This window comes from Phodopus roborovskii, unplaced genomic scaffold (genome assembly GCF_943737965.1).
Source record: "Phodopus roborovskii unplaced genomic scaffold, PHOROB, whole genome shotgun sequence".
Lineage (NCBI taxonomy): Eukaryota > Metazoa > Chordata > Mammalia > Rodentia > Cricetidae > Phodopus > Phodopus roborovskii.
The window spans coordinates 7,212,507-7,238,188 of record NW_026126546.1 but is presented as its reverse complement, the minus strand read 5'-3'; the positions used below and the strand labels follow the sequence as shown (position 1 = coordinate 7,238,188).

At 49.6% G+C, this 25,682-nt stretch overlaps 1 protein-coding gene across 2 annotated transcripts; it reads right to left on the bottom strand.

Annotated features, from left to right (window-relative positions):
• Window positions 1–1,403: 1,403 nt before the first annotated feature.
• On the bottom strand, window positions 1,404–25,184 carry Trmt44 (tRNA methyltransferase 44 homolog). Of its 2 annotated transcripts, none has more exons than XM_051200261.1 (11): window positions 24,663–25,184; window positions 22,492–22,606; window positions 21,091–21,310; window positions 19,288–19,356; window positions 18,183–18,290; window positions 17,389–17,460; window positions 15,338–15,444; window positions 9,713–9,896; window positions 8,400–8,817; window positions 6,448–6,564; window positions 1,404–2,122 (listed from the first exon to the last, which is right to left on the bottom strand). In XM_051200261.1, the coding sequence occupies exons 1-11, from the start codon at window positions 25,159–25,161 to the stop codon at window positions 1,893–1,895; spliced, it is 2,139 nt and encodes a 712-aa protein (XP_051056218.1). In that variant the 5' UTR covers window positions 25,162–25,184; the 3' UTR covers window positions 1,404–1,892. The 2 variants fall into 2 exon arrangements, with proteins under 2 accessions (XP_051056218.1, XP_051056219.1); XM_051200262.1 differs by having other exon boundaries at window positions 21,097–21,310.
• Window positions 25,185–25,682: the final 498 nt, after the last annotated feature.

Below are 25,682 nucleotides of genomic sequence, written 5' to 3'. Positions count from 1 at the left end.
GGCTCCAGCTCTGGTGACATAGGTTACTGTGTAGCCTTGAGCAAATGATTGACCAGCTCTGTGTCTCCAACTTCTCATCAGATGGAAGGGTAACAGCAATGACACTATCTGTTAGGTCATCTAGCTGGCTCAGGATTGAGTATGGAATGGCAAAGGTAGGTCTGTTCCCCACCTCCCTTTCAGCACCAAGGAGCCTGTGCCTAAGACCTGGGTCCACTGACACTCTGCTGGCCATCTGAGGCCTTTACAGTGGATATTCCCGCACTGGAGGTCTCCGAGGCCATGCTTGTTCATGCTGGGCAGATGGACCACAAGACCATAGTCCTCGGTACCTTAGTCCCCCACCTGTGCCAGCTCAAAGCCAGCATCTGACCCCAAGTGATCTCTGAGGCCAGGTCCAAGGGTGCCCTCTCACCTCCTCCAGCTGGGGGGGGGGGGAGTAGTTAGGGCTCCCGGCTTGTGGCCATCACTCACTATTGTGTATAATCCCCCCCCCCCCCCCCCGTGTCCCTAGAGAGGAATACACTGTTAGGACCCACCCTAACCCCACATAACCCATCATTTCCAAACCAGGCTGTATTTGAAGTTATGACATGTGAGCTTTGGAGGGACCTGATTCACCCAGTTGGGAATGAGGTGGAGTCAAGGCTGTTAATGTAAATGTGCAGTCCCCCAAGGCTTGTGTTTGACACTTGGTCACCAGCTGGTGATGGCGCTTGGGAAGATGTGGAACAGCGTGGACATGGGTTGTGGTTGACAGACACAGGGCTGAGATCTTTACTCATTGGTGCCCAGCCTGTTCTGAACGTGGACAGGGCCTGTGGCCTGCCTCTCAGGTCATCCTTCGTGTGATGTGACACAGATCCTTCCTTCCCTGGTCCAGGCTCTGCTGAGACCTCAGTCCTGGGCCATTACTTGGCTGCAGCCAGGAGAGATGTGAGTTGAGCATGAAGGGCCACCAAGGCTGTTTGTCCCTGCTGCACTGCTTGCTCTAAGTCCCCAAGTTCACTGCCATTTGCTGCACATCCAAAGACAACAAATCATCTGAGGGTCCCTCCTTGCAATTACAGGCAGGGTCAATGAGACCGCCCTGCTTTGAGTGAGCCCTGGGTCCCTGAGGACACACAGCCTAGTCCATCTGAGAAAGCAGTGGCGATATTGCCCGAGTGTAGATCACCATCACTGCCCTGGGAGTGTGGCTGCCAAACTGGCAAAGAAAGAGGAAGGAGTAAGCTCTGTGGGTCCTCATCAGCTGGGACCAAGACGCCTGCCCCAGGATGCTGCAGAGCCCTCAGCTCTCAGAATAAACAGGCTTCATTCTCTTCCCTCAGATAACACCAGGATTCTTCTACCACATCAAGTTTCAGAGGCTGGTCCCCAGGACACTCAGCAGAGATGCAGTGAGGCCAAGAATAAATTTAAATGGAAACCCTTGTTTTCTGAAAGGAAAACCTGTCCAGCACTTCTGGAGATAGGGTTCCAAAGAGAAGGGGGAGGCCGAGGTGTTGCTCCCTCTGAGTCATGCCTCGGAACACATGGTGGCGGGGTGTGACTCTAGAAGCCGCTCTCTCTAGGACCGACGATGGCCTCATGGGAAGCCTTGTGTCTCTGCTTACAGGAGCCTGTGATCACCCTGCAGCCAGCTCCCAGGTAGAGGGAACCTGGGGTACGCAGCAGAACCCTGGAAATGAGAAGCTGACATGATGGCTCTGACGTCAGGGCAGTCCGGGAGGGGCTGAGCAGGCTCCGCAGCCTGGAGATGTGTGCCAGAGATTGACAGTGCCTGTGCACACTGACAGGTCACACTGACGCCAATTTAGCCCCAACAGGCATCATCAGGACAGGGGAGACAGGCAGGACAGCCACCAGCTGGGAAGCCCTGAGGAAGTGACTCAGGGAGCCTGCCTCTGTTTCTTTGGAGCCTGGGACCGGCGCAGCTCCTCAGGCCCATGGGCAAAGGGGCAACGGGCAGCAGGCAGCACACAGCCATCGGGGTGGTGAGCGAAGAACCAGCAGAGGCGCGTCTTGAACACCTCTGCAGACAGGCTCCGCTTGGCTTCTGGAGGCTTTTCCTTCTGCAGCTCTCGCCGCCAGTCACGGATGTGAACTCGCCCATTCAGAACTGAGGTTAGGGACAAAAGGTAGGAATGTCATTAGTGTAGAGACTGGAAAGCCCCACCTTGCGGGGAGTCCTGACAGGGTCAAGGTGAGGAGCTCCAGCCATGGGTCCTGCTGCACAGGATCTGTATGATAATCAGGAAATGGCCAGGGTGGCCCGCTGCCCTCTGCCGCTTCATTTTGAGGAGCCAACAGCTCTATGTGAAACTCAGCCAGAGCAACCAAACTTTCTGGCCTCCCCAGTACTGTCAAACTACCTGCAGCCAGCATGGCAAGAGGAAGAAAAGAGCCTCATTGAAGGAGTCTGGCTCACTAACTTCCAGAACTGAACTGAACCGAGTGTGTGAGTGAATGCAGCTTCCTGTCGGCTCTGGGATCCCCTGTGGTATGGCCCCAGAGAGCCGGGCTGCTGCCACCAGCAGCCCGGGAGTAAATATTTCCCTTGGAACCCTGAGCAGTGAGTCCTGAGAGGACCCGATGGCACCGAGGACACGGTGAGGGTTTCATCTTCAGGGATGGCTTGAAGCCCCCGGGGTCAAGTGACACCACATGCAACCCTCTCCCTTGGGCTGAGGTTGGCTTCCCTGAACTAAAGTCCAGGTTAAGGTCACTTCAGGACACTCGGTGTAGCACAGGACACAACTTAAGTCACTGCGGACCCAGAACTCTCTGAACTGTGCTCAGAAGGGCCTCAGGGCCTCTTCCAGAAGCTAGAGGACACCTGACTATATATAAATGCCCAGGAGCCCATCTCTGTCCCTGTTGGAAGTTTTGACATTTTAAACAATCTGAGGCCAAGCCACAGTGGACATGAAGCCTGCCCTCGACGCTGGCTTAGGCCTTCTCTATGGACACAGGTCAGCAGGAGAACCTCCCAAGCTGGCTATGAGCGAACAGCATGCCTAGCCACACTTTTGGTTGCTGCCCAGTCATGGGTATAAAGACCAAAAGGGAGCCCTAAAAACACAAGGAGCCCGGAGAGGGCAGTAGTTAGGCATCTAGTATGCACAGCATGCCACTGGGCCCAGCTTATATCAGCTCCCCATCTGCCCCACAGCCATAACCTTCGGAAAGACAGCATCAGGAGCCAGAGGGACAGCCCTCCAAGGGCACATGCCAGCCATTCAAGTCGGACCACCAACAGCTCTCCTCTGGGAAATGTGCTACTAATTTGAAATGGAATCATAGTAACAAATCTGCTGTATTCCCAGTCCCCTAACTCCTGCCTTCTGCTGGGGGGCTTGTGGGACTGCAGAGAAACAGAGATCTCTCCACTCATCTGGTGCTGGACCAGCAGCCTCTGACACCCAGGGAACAGGAAGAGCACTGGGGGTATGTATGCCCTCCCTGTCTTCAGGAGCAGCCGTGCCAGGGGCTCACCTGGCCTGGGTGTAAGTCACCAACTCCTCTGAGCTCTGTCCAAGTCCCCTAGATGGGGAAGCTACTTCACCAGCACACAGGAAGAGACAAGCATGCAGGCCCTGGGAAGGGGCGGAGCCGAGGCGGAGTCAGTCTGACGTGGCATGGACACATAGTGTTCACGTGAGCTAACCTCAGCCATCGGAAAGCTGGCTTCCTCGAGCACACGCTCCTCCAGATGACCTAGAGTCACATCAGCTTAAAACAAAACAAAACAAAACCCCATCCAGAGATAAGCCCAGCTTCAGCACATACTTTCTGCATGACTGCAAAGAAAAGGCTCACGTGGCTCTGGATCCCCAAGTCTTCTACTCAGAAACGATTCCAAAACTCACTGCCCCCCAAAGAGAACTGCACAGAGAAGCAGTTAGCCCCATGCACACATATTTACACTGGACAGGAGTGACAGTCCTCATGAAATCAAAGAAAACATGTGGGAGACAGAGAGGCTCCTCAGGCTGTAGCATTTTAACTGACTAAAGTTGTGTAAGAAGCACAGATTCCAGGCAAGGGCAGCTCATCTGATGGACATCTGTGCGTGGGGCTCTTGGTTTCAGCAACACCTCTAGGGGACTATGTCAGGCCATTCCTGCACCCATGAACAAAACTCACCCAAGTGAAGGCCAGTTAGCTGTAGAGAACCATATTCCACTTCACAAGGACAACTGGACCACCCAAGGGCAGGTGTGTAGAACTACACAGCCATGACCTCGCATGGGAGAGCACTTGACATCCATATTCCCATGTGTACACACACATGTTCAAATACATTATTCAGGAGCACCTGATACCCATGTTGTAGCGCGCGCACATGTGTGTGTGTGTGTTAACATACATGGGACAGCATATGTCTGTCAAGGAGGAACAAGGGACCCTCTAATCCTTATGTTTAAGATTTGTGGGCTGGGGTGGGAACAACTGTTTCCAACACCTGTGTCCCCATCAAAGCCCCCTTTCCCATCACCATCCGTCTGTGGCCCTTCATGGACCCCAACCTGCCTCAAGTCCCACAGTTAGGATGAGGAGCACAGTGCTGGCCTCTTGGCCTCTGGTGGCGGTGAACTGAGGCAGCTCATGCCATCACCTAGACCCCCTGAACTCAATGCTGCAGTCTGAGTACCAGCTTCTGAGTGCCACAGGCCCCAGAAGCAGAGCTAGAAGTCAGGCTGCTTCTTCCCAGGCCACTTGGGAATCAACCCTCTATGCTAGCATAGAAACCATAGTCCTCTGGCCACTGCAATAGCAGCTTGCTACCCAACCCTGACCCTCACAGACACCATTCCACTGACTAACACTCTCCTGGGTCCCCTCACTTCCCAGACTTCTCCCCTTCTGGTCCTCCTCACTTCCCAGACTTCTCCCCTTCTGGTCCTCCTCACTTCCCAGATTCCTCTCCTCCTGGTCCTCCTCACTTCCCAGACTCCTTTTCTGGTCCTCCTCACTTCCCAGACTCCTCCCCTTCTGGTCCTCCCAGACTCCTCTCCTCCTGATCCTCCTCACTCCCCATACTCCTCTCCTCCTGATCCTCCTCACTTCCCAGACTCCTCTCCTCCTGGTCCTCTTCACTTCCCAGACTCCTCTCCTCCTGGTCCTCTTCACTTCCCAGACTCCTCTCCTCCTGGTCCCAACAACAGCACCACCCCCTAAGAAAAGCCTTTCTAATAACTGAGCCCAAGAGGTTACCTGTGCTGAAGGCACACTGGCAAGCAAGAAAAGACAATACCTGTTGTGTTTAATGCTGTACAAGGAAGTGCCTTGAGTGACTGCACTCCAGGCAGGGTGTGCTAGCTAGTTTTATGTCAACCTGACACAAGCAACTGAGAAAAGGCCTCCAGAAGACTGGGCTGCAGGCAAGCCTGCAGGGCACTTTCTAACTCGTGATTGATGGGGAGGGTCCAGTCCATTGTGGGTGGTGCCGCCCCAGGGCTGGTGGTCCTGGATTCCATATAAGAGAACAGGCTGAGCAAGCCATTGAGAGCAAGCCAGTAAGCAGCGATCACCCACAGCCTCTGCATCAACTGCTACCTCCTGCCTGGTTTGAGTTCTGACATTGGCTTTACTCCCCAGGTTTTTTTGGTCACGGTGTTTAACACAGCAGTGGTAACCCTAACTAAGGTGTGGAGTGTACTTTAAAGGGAGACACACATTCTAGGAAGCAGGAGTGGCCCATGGGGAGGGTTGGTCACAGGACTCTTCCCGCCTTGTGCTCAGTGTGTAAGACTGACTACACCTCATGCCTCTGGGTGAACCCCATCAAACTCCACTCCACGTCCTTAGACTGAACATTCCCGCAGGGCAGGGATGGGGGACGGAGCCATGATCCATGGAGAATGGCCCCTTTTATCTCTGGAGCTATGGGATCCAGTGCTGGGGCAGAGCCTGGCCTCAGTCTACCAGGATGGCCACTCAAGAGTCCCGAGTCTCTGTGCCAGGACCGTACGGTAGAGGCGTCAAAGCAAAGACAAGGAGAAGGCTCATGTCCCCACCTGTCTGTCCCCAGCCTGCCTGATGGGCTCTACAGTGCCACATGCTCTGGCTTCTTGTGGTGACACAAGACACAGCCAGCAGCTGACCACCAGCCCTGAGTGAGGAACAGGCAACACGGAAGCAACGGAGGCTCAGGAGCGCATCCTCAGGAGCCACCTGGACCGAGGCACAGGGAGCCAGCCGGAGCCGAGTCTGAAGCGTGCCTACACAGAAGGACAGCTATGGCCTTACTCTAAGATACAAGCTGCTGGTAGCCTGGGTGGGCACAGGGCCGCCACACTGTCCACTTGGTTCTTCTGAACATCTAGGTAGCCCCAGTATCACAGCCACTGGGGCAGAAAGCAGGGTTCTACAGAGTGCACAGGGAGGAACTGCTGGGGACAAGCAGGAGGGACAGTGTATGGTGACCTCTTAGATTTTTACCTTCGAACACCTGATGGCTATTCCTGAGCAGGGTCTGGAGGCCTCCACACTCCCGCTTCAGCCGCTGCAGGGTCTCTGGCTTCAGTTCCGCAGCCACTTCTGCCAGGGAAAGGCTCCCTGTGGAAAAGCAGGTGTCACAAACAGCGCAGATTACAAGCCTGTAGCCAGCACAGGCGTCAGGTCCCAAAGTCAAACCCAATCCTGTGTGCTTCAGCTGCAGGATCCTGCGCATACACTTTAATGAACCCACACCTTCTAACTGTAGGACATGGGGGCAGTGGTCACCCCAGCCAGTGACAGTGTGCCAGCAGGCAGGACCACATGCTTCCACTGTTCAGTCTGAGCATCACGGAAGTCTACCAGCAACTGGGAGGGTGGCCCAGCCCCCACATTCTTGGTACCATTCAAATGAGATGCAGCCCAGAGCTGAGGAGGCGGGGCCGACAGCTGCCACTGGAGCTTTGCAGGCACTGTGGGCCAGGTGGGCTGAAGGGGGAGGTCTGACACAGATCACAGATATCACAGTGAGGCCTCTCCCATTTACAGTGCTGCTCAAGACCTCGTTCATACTTAAAAACACTCTCTCAGACACCCAGTGACAATGAAGCCTATTCCAGCTAAGATGGCAATGGGTCTCCCTGGGGCTTTCGCCAAGAATCAGCTCCCTGCACCTCGCAGCTCACCTGTGTCTCCCAGTAGAGCTGGAGGCTAAAGACAGCCCAGTCTCCATGGCCTCATCAGTCAGGCAATAACAACACTACCTGACCCAGACAGAGGGCCTCCTTCCAAGGGTCCAGCAATGACCTCCTGAGGAAGATGCTGGGCCTCCATCAGGCATGAGTGGAGAGAGGCTGTCTGTGGGCTCAGAGGTCTAGGACCATGCCTTCCTCACAGAGACACTTCTCACCCAGGGCCACCTTGGGAGCCTCCAACAAGCCCAGGCATCTGGACACCGTCAGCGAAGGTATGGTACCCTGGTGCTCCACCAGGATGAGACCCAGGCCCCAGAGCTGTCTCTGGACCGAGGTCTGAGGGAGGGTCCAGCTGGCTCACAGCTTCCATCCCAGACACAGCCCCGACAGCCCAGTTCCCGTCACTTCCTTGGTTAAATCAGGGTCCTGCTGCACAGCACACTCAGGAACCTTCACACCCAGAGCACCATCCCAGAGCTGCCCTGTGTCCTCCCAGCTTTGCTGGGAAACCTTGCTTACCTCCCTCTGCAAAGGCCCCATATTAGCATCTAAACAGCGATGTTAGCCCCAAACCACAGGGATGGGTCTTCAAGTTACAAGGCCACCCGAGCCAAGGCCACTCTTGCCAGTGTCCCGGAGGGCCTGCCAGGATTGCTTAGTTCTGAAGGGGAACATACAAGAAAGTCCTGCCATGTCACATGTGGGAGACGTGAGGGTAAAGGGAAGAAAGCTGGACCACAAAGTGACAGATGAGGATGTGGCATGGAAGATAAGAGTGTTGCCACTGCTCTAAGCTATGCTGGGGGTCACTTGCTCCTGTGCAGGGTAAGAACTAATATTTACAGCTTCTGCAACCCTAGTTCTAGTCAGCAGATAGCCCCATAGTGCCCTCTGGTGGTCACAGGTGGAAGGAAAGGGGTGCAGCAGAAAGCTTTGATAGCCTCAACTTTGCATGTAAGAACAATCCTACTTTGCCTGTTTCTCTCTAATGTGTAGGTTCCAGCTAATGAGCAATCAGATGCAACTGTCTCTTCCATGGCACAGTCTTGTATTTAGGGATTGAAGTTGCATTCAAGAAGTGGGGCATTTGACACTCAGCGACCTGTTCTCTGGTTGTATCATTTCTAAGGATCAAACACCAGCAGCCCTGGCTTCCACCTTCCTCCCGTGAACAGCAACTCCCAGCCTCTGGGTATGCTGAGCTCCAAAGACCCACAGTCCATGCTGGCCAGCGAGCCTTCCCTGGAGGATGGGACCCACCTCCTTCATTCCAGGTCTTCAGACTCCCATCCTCAGAACGCCTTGTATTTAACTTCTTTCCATCTAACAACAAATTTGCCACTTGTAAAACCACTTGGTCAATGAAGTCTCGAGGAAGGGCAGCACAATTCCTCACACGCTCGGCCTTTTCTCTAGGGCAGAACCCAGATATCCAGAGCCCTGTGCCTGGGGCTGCTCTGCCTTCAGCAGCCAGGCTGTCAGGCATGCACTCAGCCCCAGCATCGAAGGTCCCGTGACTATTGTGGTCATCAGCAGCCTGGGGTGTAGTAGGTGCATCTTCCTCACCAGGCAGGCTCTGGGGGTGACTCTGTCTGCTGTGGATGTACCGTGTCCTCTGCTCATCCATCCACACCTCTGCAGAAGGTAGATATGTTCTGGATTTCCCAATAAGGCAGACCTGGGTTTGAAGAGACATTGTATTGCAACATTCTTCATGGAGCACTCCTGTGCTAAAGAACAATTCACACCAAAGTTTTAGAAACCTGTCATAAGAAGAAAGAAATCCTTACTTGAGCCTTTTGGTTGTACTCAGGATAGAATCCAAGGCCTTGTGCATGCTGGGAAACATTCCCCTCTGAGGTCTACCCTAAGACCTGAAATCCTTTTTATTTTAAACAGATACTAACAGAAATGGTTTAAAAATTTAAAAAGCTAACATAAAAGCTAGTGAGGAATGTGGGTGCAGATCTATGGAATGAGCAAGTCAGCCGAGGGTCTAAATGCTCCACTCTGGATGGTCTTTACTAAGGTAGGCCTGCCTTTGCCCCAAGGGTGACACGGTTTACCTCTACAAGTTCCTGGGGATCTGTGAGAGAACGAGGCTGTGTGTAACCCTGCTAGCAGGACACTCGGAACAATGTGGTGCCCAATGCATCTATGGAACTCCCTGAACACTTTCCCTCTGACCATCAACTCCACAGTGCACACCAGCAGAGGCCGTCAATGGAATTCCATTGGGTCACCCAGCCCTGTCATGTGCTCTGGGGTTGGAGCAGAGCTGCATCAGATGTGTTTGGTCCCCACCAGCTGGGTGGCTTGTCTGGCACTTACTGGACACCTCATACCACCCAGCTGTAACACTGGGTCAGAGACTGCATGGAATGGCAGATGCAAAATGCAGGTCAATGACACTCCAGATTAAACCTTTTTTGCCAACCCAGAGGAGCAAGACTTGCCAACATACTGCCATTTGGAAGAAAGGTGGTAGTCTGAAGCTGAGCTCTGAAGGAAGCTTCTCGAAGGAGCCCCAAGCAGAGCACACTCCCTGGCCCTGCGCCTGCCCTGGCACATACCCGCTTGGTAGAGGGAATCCTGAGGCAGTCCTCCTGCATGTGGAAGCCACAGGAAAGCCCCACCTCCAGCACGAAGTCCAGGTACTCCCGGTACTGTGTCTTCTTGCTCTGCCGCCTACAGTATCGCCCCAAAAAGTCAAAGAAACAGCAGGGAAGGACGAAGAACCGGCAGGTATAGGAAGACCTGGAGGAGGAAGAGAACCAGGAAATCCTCAGGAGCCCAGCAGAGACCCAGGAAGACCCGAGGAGCCCAGCAGAGACCCAGGAAGACCCGAGGAGCCCAGCAGAGACCCAGGAAGACCCGAGGAGCCCAGCAGAGACCCAGGAAGACCCGAGGAGCCCAGCAGAGACCCAGGAAGACCCGAGGAGCCCAGCAGAGACCCAGGAAGACCCGAGGAGCCCAGCAGAGACCCAGGAAGACCCGAGGAGCCCAGCAGAGACCCAGGAAGACCCGAGGAGCCCAGCAGAGACCCAGGAAGACCCGAGGGGCCCAGCAGAGACCCAGGAAGACCCGAGGAGCCCAGCAGAGACCCAGGAAGACCCGAGGGGCCCAGCAGAGACCCAGGAAGACCTGAGGAGCCCAGCAGAGACCCAGGAAGACCCGAGGGGCCCAGCAGAGATCCAGGAAGACCTGAGGAGCTCAGCAGAGACCCAGGAAGACCTGAGGAGCCCAGCAGAGACCCAGGAAGACCCAAGGGACCCAGCAGAGACCCAGGAAGACCTGAGGAGCTCAGCAGAGACCCAGGAAGACCTGAGGAGCCCAGCAGAGACCCAGGGAGACCTGAGGAGCCCAGCAGAGACCCAGGAAGACCTGAAGAGCCCAGCAGAGACCCAGGAAGACCCGAGGAGCCCAGCAGAGACCCAGATAGGCAGGTGCACCACAACATGCACAAGCAGCCCAAGGCTGAGTACCTAAGCTGCTCCTGAATATCCTGACAGCTAAAGCAATGGGTCCTCTTGTTTACTTTTTTGAGGCCACAGGTTTTCATGTGGCCCAGAGGCAAATGCACTCAAATACATTATTTATTCCTGACTTCTTGTCTCTACCTTCATGTATTGGGATTACAGGTATAATCACCACAATGGGATTGTTTCCCATGGATGTCTAAAAACCATGTAGCACATTATATCTGTCAATAAAATAGAAATTGAAATAATAAAAAATAATTTTCCTGTGCAGTTACTCTGGCCCACTGTGACATCAGCTTTCTGGACCTAGAACTTCAGGTAGGAATCAGAAACCAAGACAAGCATAGCAAAGTAAGTTCAGTCTTAACTTGGAGCTAGGAACACATACAGGAGAGGCCCTCACAGAAGACTAAGGGAGATGGGGCTGAAGGCACAGGTAGTATCTCAGACCCCTCAAAGTGCTGCCTAAAGGTGCAGACTGCTGCAAAGGACCTAAGGAAAGATTTTCCCCTTGAAACCACACCCTCTAAAATCAGAATCTACTCCCCAAGTACACATCTTTCAACATGGGATAGAAATTCCAGTGATGGAGCCGATACCAATGCGCGTGCCATGGGGCCCAGCCTGTGCCGGGAGAGACAGCAAAAGCTGTGCCATGGTGACAGCAGCAGCCTCCAGAAACTATCCGACCACCAGAACAGGACCCTCATCCTCAGCCCACACCACACCCACAAGAGTGACCAGTGGCGCCACTGATACCTGGAGGAGTGACCTCCGGAAAGGTGGGTCTGCCTGCAGGGAGAGGAGCGACCATCTGAGAAGTGGGAGCGAGCACCAGGCTCAGCCCTGCCTCCATCTGAAGGAGCGCTCAACTGAACCACAGCCCCCCAACAACTGGAGGAAAAGGGACCCCCGGAAACACAGGCCTTACCTGTACCGATTGGAGGAAGAGATGGACAGTCAACAAGATTATACTTAACACAAAGAACAATACCAGAACCAGCGGTGCCACAACAGCAAGACCAGAACATCCCAACACAGATGAAGCAGAAGAAAGCAACATTAAAAATAACTTTGTGAAGATGATTGAGGCCCTCAAAGAGGAAATGAAAAATTCTCTTAAAGAAATGGAGGAAAAGACAAACAAAAAAATTGGAGGAGATCAACAAATCCCTTAAAGAAAACAAGCAATAGAACAGGTAAAGGAAACGGTTCAAGACTTGAAAGCTAAAATAGAGGCAACAGAGAAAACATAAACTGGGAACTCTGGAAATGGAAAATCTAGGTAAACAATCAGGAACTAAAGATGCAAGCATAAACAGAAAACAAGAGATGGAAGAGAATCTCAGGCCTTGAAGATACGATAGAGGAAATAGATTCATCAGTCAAAGAAAATGTTAACTACAACAAATTCTTAACACAAAATATCCAGGAAACCTGGCACACCATGAAAAGACAGAACCTGTGAATTATAGCGATAGAAAAAAGAAGTTCAGCTCAAAGGCGTAGAAAATACATTCAACAAAATAATAGAAGAAAACCTTCCCAACCTATAGGACATACCTATGAAAGTACAAGAAGCTTACAGAACACCAAATGGACTGGACAAAAACAAAAACAAGTCCCCTCACCACATAATAACCAAAAAACTAAGCATACAGAATAAAGAAAGACTATTAAGAGCTGTAACGGAAAAAGACCAAGAAACATATAAAGGCAGACCTGGAAGAATTACACATGACTCCTCAGTGGAAACAATGAAAGGCAGAAGGTCCTGGTCAGGCGTTTGTTATGCAGACACTATGAGGGCATGGATGCCAGTCCAGACTACTATATTCAGCAAAGCTTTCAATCACCACACACAGAGAAAACAAGATATTCCACGACAAAACCAGATTTAAACAATACACAAACCCAGCCCGGCAATACTAGAGGAAAAACTCCAACCGAAGGAAGTTAGCTACACCCACAAAAACACAAGCAATAGGTAATCAATCCCACACCAGCAAATCCCTAAGAAGAGAAACACACATACAATGCAACCACTAACAACAAAAACAAAAATAAGAACTAGCAATCACTGGTCATTATTATCCCTAAATATTAATGGACTCAATTCACCTTTAAAAAGTCACAGGCTAACATACTGAATACGAAAACAGAATCTATCCTTCTGCTGGAATAAAAGAAGCACACATCAACTACTAAGACAGACATTACCTCAGAGTAAAGGGTTGGACAAAGATTTTCCAAGGAAATGGACCTAAGAAACAAGTGTGTGGAGCTATTCTAATATCTAACAAAGCTAGAATTAGTCAAAAGAGATGACGGAGGCCATTTCATATTTGTCACAGGAAAAATCCATCAAGATGCAGTTTAAATCCTGAACATCTATACCCTAAATACAAGGGCACCCTCTTTTGTAAAAGAAACACTACTAAAGCCTTAATCAGACATGAAGCCCCACACACTAACAATGGGAGACTTCAGCACTCAACGTTCACACTGGACAGGTCTGCCAGACAGAAGCTAAACAGAGAAATAAAAGAACTAACAGATGTTATAACTCAAATGGGCCTAACAAACATCTATAGAACATTCCACCAGAACACAAAAGAATATACCTTCTTCTCAGCACCACATGAAACCTTCTAAAAACTGACCACATACTTGGTAACAAAGCAAACCTCAACAGATACAAAGAAAAAAAAATTGAAATAACCCCCTCTATCTTATCAAAACTGGCTTAAAGTTAGAATTCAACAGTAACACTAACTGCAGAAAGCCCATAAACTCATGAAAATTGAACAATATTCAACTGAATCACCACTGTGCCAAGGAAGAAATCAAGAAAGAAATTAAAGACTTCCTAAAATTCAATAAAAATAACCACACAACATACCCAAACCTATGGAACACAATGAAAGCAGTGATAAGAAGAAAGTTCACAGCACTAAATGCCTACATGAAGAAGCTGGAGAAATCCCACACTAGTGAATTAACAGAGCTGAAAGCTCTAGAACAAAAAGAAGCAAACTCACCCAGGAGGAGTAGACAGATGGAAATAATCAAATTTAGGGCTGAAATCAATAAAATAGAAAGACAGAAAACAATACAAAGAATCAATGAGACAAGAGTTGATTCTTAGAGAAAATCAATATGATAGACAAACCTTTATCCAAACTAACCAAAAGACACAGAGAGAATATCCACAGTAACAAAATCAGAAATGATTTTTCTGAAGAAATCCAGAGAATCATCAGATCATTTTTCAAAAACCAGTACTCTACAACATTGGAAAATTTAAAGGAACTGGACAATTTTCTGGGTATGTACCACATACCCAAAGTAAATCAAGACCAGATAAACAAATTAAATAGACCTATAACCCCCATGGAAATAGAAATAGTTCTAACAACAACAACAAAAAGCCCTGGCCCAGATAGTTTTAGCTCAGAATTCTACAAAAATTTCACAGAAGAGCTAATATAAATACAACTCAAAGTGTTCCACACAATAGAAACAGAAGGAACATTGCCAAACTCATTTTATGAGGCTACAGTTACCCTGATACCCAAACCACACAAAGACACAACTAAGGAAAAGAATTACAGACCAATTTCCCTCATGAACATTGATGCAAAAATACCCAATAAAACACTGGCAAACTGAATCCAAGAACACATTAAAAAAAAAATCATCCACCATGACCAAGTAGGCTTCATCCTAGAGATGCAGGGATGGTTCAACATATGAAAATCTGTCAATGTAATCCACCATATAAACAAACTGAAAGAAAAAAACCCACATGATCATCTCACTAGATGCTGAAAATGCCTTCAACAAAATTCAACACCCCTTCATGATAAAGGTCTTGGAGAGATCAGGGATACAAGGAATTTACTTAAACATAATAAAGGCAATATACAGCAAGCCAACAGTCAACGTCAAACTAAATGGAGAGAAATTCAAAGCAATCCCACTGGAATCAGGAACAAGACAAGGCTGTCCACTCTGTCCATATCTATGCAATATTGTACTCAAAGTTCTAGTTTGAACAGTAAGGCAACAAAAGGAGACCAAGGGGATACAAACTGGAAAAGAAGTCAAACTTCCACTATTTGCTGGTGATATGATAGTTTACTTAAGTGACTCCAAAAATTCTACCAGGGAACTCCTACAACTGATGAATACCTTCAGTAATGTAGCAGGATACATGATTAACAACAATAACAACCAAAAAATCAGTAGTCCTCCTATATACAGGTGATAAACAGGCTGAGAAACAGAGGACCCTAAGAGAGACATCCATGCATCTGCCTAGGAAGGGGAAAAAGACAAAACCCTATTGAGTAAATTGGGAGGATAGGGGATGGGAGGCAGAGTGGAAGGGGAGAGGGAAGGAGAGAAGGGGAGCGGAGAAAAATGTATAGCTCAATACAAAATAAAAATTAAAAAAAAAAAGAAATACCCAAGATAATATAATTGGGATCAGTGTTGGCTGACAGAATATGAGAGGAACCACATGTGTGACTTAGGTTTTCTAATAGCCACAATTTCAAAAGAAAAGCAGGTGGATTTAAATTAACTCAATATATCTATGCTACTGTCATCTCAATACCCTGAGTTACCATGTCAAATACCACAGTGGCTAGGGGCTGCCATTGTGGACATCAGGTGCACAGGAAGAAACAGCTGCCTGCCTTTCCTACTCACCTGGCTGCAATGACAGGGATCCAGGGAGTGAGCTCATCAGAATGGTTACCAATCAGCCAATCAACACCAGGGAACAGGGTCTTGTCACTCGGGATGATGGAACCTTCCTTAAGAATGACACACAAGATGAACCAGTCAGTACATGCACCAGAAGCTCTGAGCCATGACTTCCGGTGGCATCCTTGGGACCAGGAACCTGGTGGTGTTCACCTGTCTATGTTGTGAGTTATTTCTCCCTGAATAAACACCTGTTCGGCCTAATTGTTTATCCAGACCCTTATTAAACCGCAATACTCCTCACACCACCAACCAGCCCTTCCTTCAACCAGCGGGGCAGTTTGAAGTTCATTCCAAGTAGAGGGTTATGACCCAAGGGTACAGAGAAGCTGACATCTGCTAAATTACACCTGGCAACTGTCAGTCTCACACACAATTCAGAGCCTTAGGCACCAGCATGAGGATCTATGGACTCATATCCACCTGCATGACTCGCTATGAACCTGCCAACTTATCAACAGTCCTCACACTCAAGACACTAAAAGCATTTCTCTTTCTTTTTGGATGAAAGGTCTCACTGTTTAGTACTATCTGCCCTAGAACTCAGAGTCTGCCTGCCTCTGCCTCCCAAGAACTGAGATTAAAGGCATATGTCACCATGCCTAGTCCTAAAAACATTTCTCTATTTTCTTTCCTATTTTTAAGGTCAGGGTCTCATGCAACCCAGGTTGGCCTTGAACTCACTATATAGCTGATCCTCCTGCCTCTACCTCCCAAGTGTCAGAATCAACAAAAGCTAGCCTTCTTGCTAGGCAAAATTTCCTATAATGTGAATCTACAAGTGATAAGAATCCGTGGGAAAGCAACCATAAATACAGAAGAATGAGTTGAGAGAATGGGAGTGAGCTCCCTGCCCACAAGCCTTTGTCATTGTATCTTGTTAATAATTTCTGTCCTACCAGTCCTGTAGCTGTTTAGTCCCAAATAAACACACAGTTTGGCTGGTAGCTCACGCTTCTTACTGGCTAGCTCTCTCTTAATTATTAACCCATTTCTATTACTCTGTCTATTTCCATGTTATCTTGGTTTACTGATGATGACCCAGCCTCTTGCTTCCTTGGCAGCTACATGGCATCTTCTTGACTCTGCCTATTACCTTTCTCTATCCCTGCTTGGACTTCCCACCTGGCTAAATCCTGCCAGGCCATTGGCCGAAACAGCTTTAGTCATCAACCAATAAGAGAAGCATATATTCAGAGCACACAGAAGGACATTCCCCATTACTGAAACAGAGACAAGCTGATAGACAATGCAACAGTCTCTAAAGTTGCACTTTTTGCTGCAGATGAAGCAGTAACATCTGTGGGCAGTGTCTGGGCAGCAGTGGCAGACAGCCACTGTGGCAGCTGTGGGCAGTGGGGGAAGACAGTTACAGCAGCAGCTGTGGACAGTGTCTGGAGCAGGGAGGGGGCAGGCAGTCAGGTGACAGCTGTGGGCAGTATCTGGAGCAGTGGGCCAGACATGATTGCAGCAGCCATGGGCAGTGTCTGGAACAGTGGGGGCAGACAGGCAGGCACAGTGGTAGCTGCTAGTGAATAAATACTTGGTGCTCATCATGTTGAGATGGTTAATCTTGATTGCCAACTTGACAGGGTTTAGAGTCACTAGGAAACAAACTTCTGGGTCTATGAGATTATTTCCAGAGAGGTTTAACTGCTGCATGTCATCACTCAGAGAGGGTGTCTGAACAGGCTCCTTGCAGCAGGCCTTGAGAGAGGAGAAAGACATCTCCACCCTGCAGACAGCACGGAGCAACGCACGTGCACACGCAGCTCAGGGAAGGAGACCTCCAGACAAGGTCACTGTAACTAGAGCTGTGCAGAGCTGAAAACATCCCTTATCTCTCTCCTTCTTATGGCAGAGCACTCCAACTAAAGTGAACACTTACAGTGGGAGCTGACCGAACCCACAGGCACTCCTGCCAACAGCTGGCCCTAGGAGAAAAATCTTCAGAGAGCTACAGAGGCTGCATTGGGGTGGAGGGGGAACAGTACCTCCAGCTGAGTTTGGGGTCCATACATGTCCCAGATCTTTCTTCTTCGGACATCAATCCCTCTGCCTGGATGCTGAAACGAGTGTTTTTAAAATCATGGGTCAAATTTGAGCAACTGCAGTAAGTCAGAAAAAAAAAAAAAAAAAAAAAAAACAAATCTGCAGGCACTGCCACTGCCACACAGGACGTGCCTAGCATCTGTGGGAGGCACAGCTCTCAACCCTTGGCAAGACTACACACCTGCATGGCTAGGGAGAACCTAGCAGTGATCACCGTACATCTTCACAAGGGACCACACAGCCTGCATCCCAAGGCAGTGACCAGAGAACACACAGGGGAAGGCGAGTTGTGATCAGCTGCACCAAGGTCCCTGCACCCTGGCTGCAATACTCATTCCCCCATTAGGGTAGAGGGCTCCAGAACCTTCCTGTCACCTCTACATCTGGCATCCAGGTCTTCACAGGGGCACTACTACAAATGCCTCCTTTATAAACACCCGGGAAAGCGCCAGCTTGAAGCTGTGGGCACCACTTTGAGCCAGGCTGACTCTGAGTCCAGGCTGTAGCTTCAAGAAATGTTGTTACAGCTGGGTGTGGTTGCATACTCTGGAGTCAGAGATAGGTGTTTCTCTGAGTTTCAGGCTAACCTGGACAACACAGTAAGTTAGCTCTAGACTAGTCAAGTTACACAGTGAAAGCTTGCCTCAAAAAATTAAAAACAAGAAACATGGGAAACCCTTTGCCCAACCTAGAGGAACCTTAAAAAAAAAAAAAAAGACAGTAGAGCCATGCTCACCCCCTCGTTGCTCAAGATGTGGACCAGGAGGCCATTTCCACAGCCCAAGTCCACGAAGGACTGCTTGGTGGTGACTCCCCTCTCGGCCCTCTCCTCTTCCCATAGGATCTGAGGAAAGAGACAAAGTAAAGACAACTCACATGCTGTTCCACAACAAACCTAGTGGAGCAAAGGCACACACCTGTGACTCGGGAAGATGAGGCAGGAAGACTGCAAGCTCAAGGTTGCCTGGGAAACCTGGTGGGATCCTGACTCAAGATTTTAGAATAGGAGTTGGTGATGAGTGGCTCAATGGAAGAGCCCTTGCCTGGCATGTGTGAGGCCCTGGATTCCAGTACAAGTATTATAAACAAAGAAAGGACCCAAGCACTAATGCCACTGGGGGATGGGAAGGATGGAGAAACTCCTCCCAAGGCCCCAGGGCTCCAGCAGGTGACACAATGAGCAGAACAGATGGGTCTTTGGCCTGAGGATCCTGGGACCCTCAACCCCACCCCACTCAACCCCACCCCAGTCTTCTCCCCTGATGCAGCATTAATTCAGGTACCCATGGAAGAGTGAGCCCAGCACATGAGGCCCTGGGTTCCACCCCAGCACCAGAAAAATGGCATCAACATCCCATGGTCATCTCTAGGCACCAGCATGCCAAGATGATGTTTCTCCACACTTCCTCCTCATCCTTTAATGTCTGCATGCCTTAACAACCAAAATAATCCTGTTTAAACTAAAGAACTACAACCTAAAGGGAAACTGGGAAGCTCTAGGTTAAACACTTTATACATAAGAAAATCTAGAATATTGAGTTAAAGAAGTGTCCAACTGAGCTGGCTAGTCAGCAAGTTAAGGACAGACTAGGGGAGAGAGGACCAGCCCAGTTGGATGGACTGGATTGTTGGTGCCTCTGCAGTGACAACTGTGCCTCACTGGCTCCTGCCCGTCTGCCCTCTTGCGCCCCACCTTCCTGATTCACACGTTCTATGCAGGATGTAAAATCATTTCATAGCAGGGCAAACCTCAGGTCCTGACTCCACCTCCAGCTCATAGTATCTGCTAGAGGTAAGCTCCACACATCCCATATGAGTATGAACACTGCTAGTGTTCTTACCAGCAGGTATGTAGCGATGGCCACGTCTTCATACACAAACTTCTCAGGATCTGTTACTTCAGGCCAAACCTAAAATGTTTCCAGAGAATATGTAAATAGCTGTGAAATTACCTTGAACAACAGTATCTCTAAACAGCCTAAGTCAAACCAAAATAACTATATGGTAAACATACCATTTCATTTCAAAGGCACAAACTCAGTTTGTTTCTTACAATTTAGTGCTTTATACAAGAACACGGTTACTACACTGTGTGTATAGGACAGAAAGTGATCACACAAAGTGATCCAGAGCAACAACAATATAGTTTATGTAAGATGTTTGACACAGAAAAAAAGTCAGCCTACCTGGACAAAGACAATACTAATGAAACGAAGGAGGAAGACAGGGCTAGGGAGGAAGCTCGGCAGGAAAGTGCTTCCCTTGAGTGAGGGTAAGAGTTCAAATCCTCAGCACCCTCATAAAAAGCCATGTATGGCCATGTACACCCCTATAGCCACAGCCCTGGGACACTGGAAATAGGAGGATCAGTGGGGCTTGCCGACTGCCAGCCTAGCTCCAAGTTCAGTGTAAACCCTAGTGATGGAGCAGGTCACATGACCTTCTCCTTGGACTCTGCATGCACATGCATAGGTGCACGCATCACCACCCAGATACATGCCTGCACTCGTACAAAGACACAATGGGAGTGGTGCAGACAGACACAGACTGGGACTCGGGAGACTGCGTCAGCTGCACTGGGCCAGCCAGGCTCTGACTGACCGGCAGGACAATCAAGGCACCTTGACAGTCAACCATGTACTGAACCGACAGGTCCGGTGAGTGACATAATGGATAACCATGTCCTGGCAACAATTTAAAATCTGAAAAATAGCACCTTCTTAAAGGTATGGAGAGTCAACAGGAGGACAAAAGCCCCACCCCACCCCTGGCCAGGGTCTTCAGGAGAAGGGAGCCCAGCTGTGTAGACAGACCCGAACCACATCTCTGTAAAGAATCACTGTGGCTCCAAGCCTATGGTTTTGACTACTTTGCCTTGTAAGCACAAGGACTAACTCAAGGTCATGTTGTCATGAAGCATGTTTTTGTTTTGTTTTGTTTTTTTCTGGAGCACTTGTCTTAGAAATACCTTTCAGTTAATGAGGCCAGGGCTGTAGAGATAGCTCAATGGTTAGGAGAGCTCACTGCTCTTGCAAAGAACCAGAGTTTGGTTCTTAGTGCCCAAGTCAGGCAGCTCACCACCACTGCATGTGACTCGAGCTCCAGGGAACCTGACACCCTATTATGTCTCTGTGGGCAACTGCATGCCTGTGTATATATCCCCACACAGACAGACACACAAATAAATAATTTGTAAAAATTTAAAATAATTAAAAAAAAAAAAAAAAAAAAAACAAAAAACCAAGCCAGGCCCACATGGTGCCATATGCTTGTTACCCCAGCACTTGGGAGGATAAGGCAGCAGGACCATGAGTTTCAGACTAACCTGGGATACAGAGTGACCCTGTCTCAAAAAACAAAACTAAAATTTAAACAAACGTAAACTTTATAATATAGTAACTCAATGCTTGATATTTTTAGATTAAAATTTCCCCTTTGAGTTCCTGAGAAATATTTAAAAGTTTGCCCCTTCTGGGTTTAAAAATGTACTGAAACATCCACTTGGTTTACACTGTCTGCGCCCACAGTGGGTTTCCAGTGTGGTACCTGACCTTGATAGGAAGCCACAGGGAAGAGTCTCCCTGGCAGGCACTGACCATGGCACTTGCTAAATGAGGGGACCTCTGACGCTCCGCTAGCATTACCTTTACCATGTCTCTGTATTTCTCTTTGAGCTCCTGGTACATCTTGCTGTAGCGCAGGATTGACACCAGGGAAAGCGTGCTTTTAAATTCACTCTTCCTGTTCTCCACGGCCCACCTGGCCAGCTTGGCCAGCAGTTCCTCTCCAAGCCAGGAAGGTTTGGGATAGACAATGCCATCGGAATGCCACCTCTCTGGACAGAAAATTAAAACAGATATGAACCTTCAAAAATAAGAGAAATACTAGTGAGAAAAGCTGGCTTCAATTCTTATTCTTAAGTTACATGTTTATTTCCCAGAAGAGAGCAGTAACTAAAACATCCTCTCTCTCTCTCGGTGTGCATGTGCGCATGAGTGTTGCATGTGCATGTGTGCACTGCTGCAGTCAAACCCAGGGCCTGCTGAGGCACACAATGGGCAAGTGTCCCACCACTGAATGACAAGCCTGCACTCCATAACAAGCAGGGCTCTAAACAATGACGGGATATGCCACCCACTCCTCTGGACCAAGCTATATAAACAGCAGCATGGCGATGGGATTAGAGTTCCTATGAACTTGGTCTGGATGTGAAAGGCCCTCCTATGTTGAAGGCTTGGTCCCCAAGTTCAGAGGTGGGGCCTTTGGGAGGTGACTGGACCATGAGAAGGCCGGCCAACCTCATCAAATGGCTAACTCATCGATGGACTCAGCTTATGGGTTACTGGGAGTGGTGGGAGCTTTAGAGGATGGGGTTTTGTTGGAGGCAGTAGGGGGCTGGGGGTCCACTACTGAAGAGTAAAGTGTGCCCATGGCTCCTTCTTGCTGTCAGCTTCCTGGTTGCCCTGAGTGCCTGACTAAAGCACCCGCTCCCAGCTCCTCACTACAGGTCCAAAAATAAAGAGGGGAATGAGCACAAACTAAAACCTCTGAGACCTTTAAAAATTATATACGCGCGTGCATCTCTCTCTCTCTCTCTCTGTGTGTGTGTGTGTGTGTGTGTGTGTGTGTGCGCGCGTGTGTGGTTTGCATGTGCACATGTGTGCAGAAGACAGAGGACAACCCACAGAACATGTTGGCTCTCCCTTCCAACATGAGTTGGTTGAAGCAGGCACCTTTGGGAGTGGCGTCATCTCACTGGCCTTGAAACCTCCTGAAGGTGACTTCCTTTGCATTTTGGGCGGATTAGCAGAATATCCCAACTAGTTGCTGCAGACCATGAAGGCCATGTGGACTGGGGACTCCAGCTACCTTGCAACCCCCAATCTAGGACCTGTACCAGGAAACCAGTAGAGTGGTGACTATAGTATACAAATGAGAACATCCCACCAACACAAGGTCTTGGCTCTTCTGCACCCAAGAACCTTCCAGCTGCCCAGGGATAGGACATCACACAGCAGTGCAACAGAGTGGTATCCAACTCTTACCATTCCCCTTCACTGTGATGGAGCTGCAGCTGATACACATTGCTCATCTTAACATCCAAATTCCCCTCATCATCTTCTTCCAAGGGTAAAAAGGTAACACTCCCATTGGCGACATCTGAGGGAAAAGGCAAAGGCAGCAGGTCACAGCTGCTCTAAACAGCTCCCTTGGAAATAAAACTGAGCAGCAATGAATATAAGGAGGACACTTTCCAACCATCAGTGGCTGCCCAGAGCTCTGTAGTTTGTACTATTACAGTCAGCACTTAGAAAATACAAGTGGTGGTGGTGGTACACTCCTTTAATCCCAGCACTTGGGAGGCAAAGGCAGGTGGATCTCTGTGAATTTGAGGCCAGCCTGGTCTACAAAGTGATTTCTAGGACATCCAGGCTGTTACACAGAGAAACCCTGTCTTGTAAAACCAAAAGACAAAAAAATTAATAAAATAAAAAATTTTTAAAAATTAAAAAAAAAAAAAAAAAAGGAGGTCAGGAAGGATAAATGAAAAAGGCCAGGACCAAAGATGGTTCAGAAGGTAAGGAAGGCATTTGCTGCCAAGCCTGAAGACCTGAATTCTACCATTGGGACTCACATAATGGAAGGAAGGGACTCTTGTAAGTTGTCATTTGACCTCTACAAGGGTGGTGTGGGACACACACATGCATTTGCTCATGCTCAAACACACACCAAACACATTTAATGAAAAAAAGGAAAAATGAAGAAAGTTCAAGGCTCATGACAACCACCCTCAGCAGCCAAGGAAGAGTGAGCCTGGAGGAATGGCCTCCCCACATGGGTCAGTGAAGGAGGGCCCAGCTCTGAGTGTCTGCCACACAAATCTTGACCTTCTGACTAAGTGGCACAGAGCATCGCTCAACCACTCCAGGCTGCTTCTGGACAGCAAGCGTTGCTCCATGGCCCTCCCACATGAAAGGACAATGTACAACTCTTCCACTAAAACACAAGCAGAACAACATGTCTGTAAACTACAGTCACTTGCATTATATACATCTATGTGGAAACCAAGGCCTGAGGGTATGCAGTGCCTTCCTCAAAAATCAATGGTGCCTACCTTTGAGATTTACAAAAAAAAAAAAAAAAAAAAAAAAAAAAAAAAAAGCAAAAGCCAGCAAATCAAAATGGGGGATGAAAATATATCAAAGAATGCAAATTATTAGAGGGATCTGCTGAAACGAAGCGGGAGCTGGGGAGCCTGCCGGACAGAAAGAATTACAGCAGGCTGAGGGTCAGGAAACAGACACTCTGGGGTGCTACACACTGAGGGCGGCCAAAAGTCCTCCCCGGGAATATTGTTTCTGAGCAGAGTAATTGATGGGGTCCCTGGAACAGAGTTCAGACACTGGAACCTCTGCAAAGGCCTCAGGCGTGTGTGTGGCTGTGTAAAGAACAGGTGAATGGTGAGGACTCCAGAGAATTCGTAGGGCACCGGGACCAGGCTGCAGACCACAAGGGGCCTCACAGCTGGCAGAAAAGCAGCTCCACCATGACAGGAGAGATGAGAAGTAAGCAGGTTGATGCTCTGAATGTGAACCATCTCGTTCAGAATGCACAGCAACTTTGTGATCTAGAATCATTTTGCTGCGGGTCCAGATTGGCGCTGTGCAGCCTGGGCACCCCTGTCATTTGGGACTGGACACATCGATTATGGAGCTGACTACTTCTCTGCAGGATGCCCAGCATTATCCCAGGCTCCATTATCCCTGCATGTGATCAAAAATGCCTGCAACAGAGCGGGTGAGATGGCTCAGCAGGTACAGGTGTTTGCTGCACAAGCCTGAAAACCTGGGTTCAGTCCTAGGAACCCACATAATTGTGGAAAGAGAGGAGTGACTCACAAAGTTGTCCTCTGGCCTCCACATGCAGGCCAAGGAGAGCACACATACACAACAGTAATAAGTAGAAGGCTAAACTATCTACAAGCAGTCTGACAGTGACAAACTCCTGGAGAGCAAAACTGTCCCTTGTGGACACCCTCCAGACCGGACACGTTGGCACACGTCTTTAACCCAAGCACTTGGGAGGCAGACGCAGGCAGATCTCTGTGAGTTTAAGGCAGGCCTAGTCTACATAGCAAATCCCAGGCTGTATGTGACCATGTCTCAAAAAGCAAACGCTTTTCAACCAATCCGCGTTCTGCACACTACGTTCCCACCTTGCACCACCAGTTCTTTCTTCGGCTCCGTAAGCGGACAGTGGGGGCTCGCTTTCGGGATGACGGTTCTGAGAATCAGGTCGAGCTTCTGCGGGGCTTCTGGCTGAGAACCCAACGCGGGGCCAGAGAGGAAGGCCAGCATTTCCGGATTGTCGTGGACGAGGCTTTGGGAGACTCGGTCCCACAGAGAGTCCAGGCCAGCCGCGGGGGCGTCGCCTTCACGGCCTGCCCTAGGTCCTAACTCTGGCTCTGTGTCGGGAGAAGCTCGTCCGGGTTCCCCTGCGTCAAGCCCCTCCAGCCCGGGTCCCTGTCCCCGCTGCGGTCCTTTCTCAGTGTGGGCGCGGGGCAGGGAAGCGCTCCCGCGGGCCTCCGTGCGGGCGCCACATAGCCGCTTGTTGGCTACCTGCGGCCTCTCCAGCCACACGGCCACGGCGGCCCAGAATCCCGTGGGTAGGAGAGCACCGGGGTCGCCCAACGACACTCTGCCCAGCTCCACCATGTCTGCAGGCTCGGCGCGCAGGGATGACGTGTCCCGGCAGCGCGGTGACGTCACGGAGCTAGAACCGGAAGCCCGCCCTTCGCTTTGTAGAGTGGGCGGTGCCCTCCAGTGAGGCGCGGGTGGGGCTCAGTGACGAGAGCGGAGCGGAGTGGAGCGTGGTCCTCCGTGGATAGAATCTCCAGTGATCCCGCTCGGTTAATATGCGGCACTGGTCCTCTTCTTTTCTTGCTCTCTGACTTGCTTTCCTGCGCTGGAATAATAGTTTCCTACGAGCAGTACGTCCATCCTTCGCCCCCCAAATGAAATCTGGCCCCGGAGATTCTGTCTCTCCCTGGGCAAAGCTAATAACACGAAGAGAAGCGTTGTTACTTTAGCAAATAACGTGTAACTGATAATCCTGGCAGAGAGACACACACGTAGAGTGTTCTACAAAGCTGGTTGACTAGAACTTCGCGATAGTTTAGAGTTGGAATGCAGATCCAAAGCATTACCTAGAGTGATTATTTGGACCTTTCATAGCC

What these genes read in the sequence shown, in the direction of transcription:
- Trmt44 (XM_051200261.1), bottom strand. Translation starts at nt 25,161, where the DNA reads ATGGTGGAGCTGGGCAGAGTGTCGTTGGGCGACCCCGGTGCTCTCCTA. An exon ending in AATACAGAGACATGGTAAAG is followed by an intron (nt 19,357 to 21,090) that starts GTAATGCTAGCG and finishes GAAACATTTTAG; the next exon opens with GTTTGGCCTGAAGTAACAGA. An exon ending in GAAGACCTGGAATGAAGGAG is followed by an intron (nt 6,565 to 8,399) that starts GTGGGTCCCATC and finishes GCTTTTCCACAG; the next exon opens with GGAGCCTTTCCCTGGCAGAA.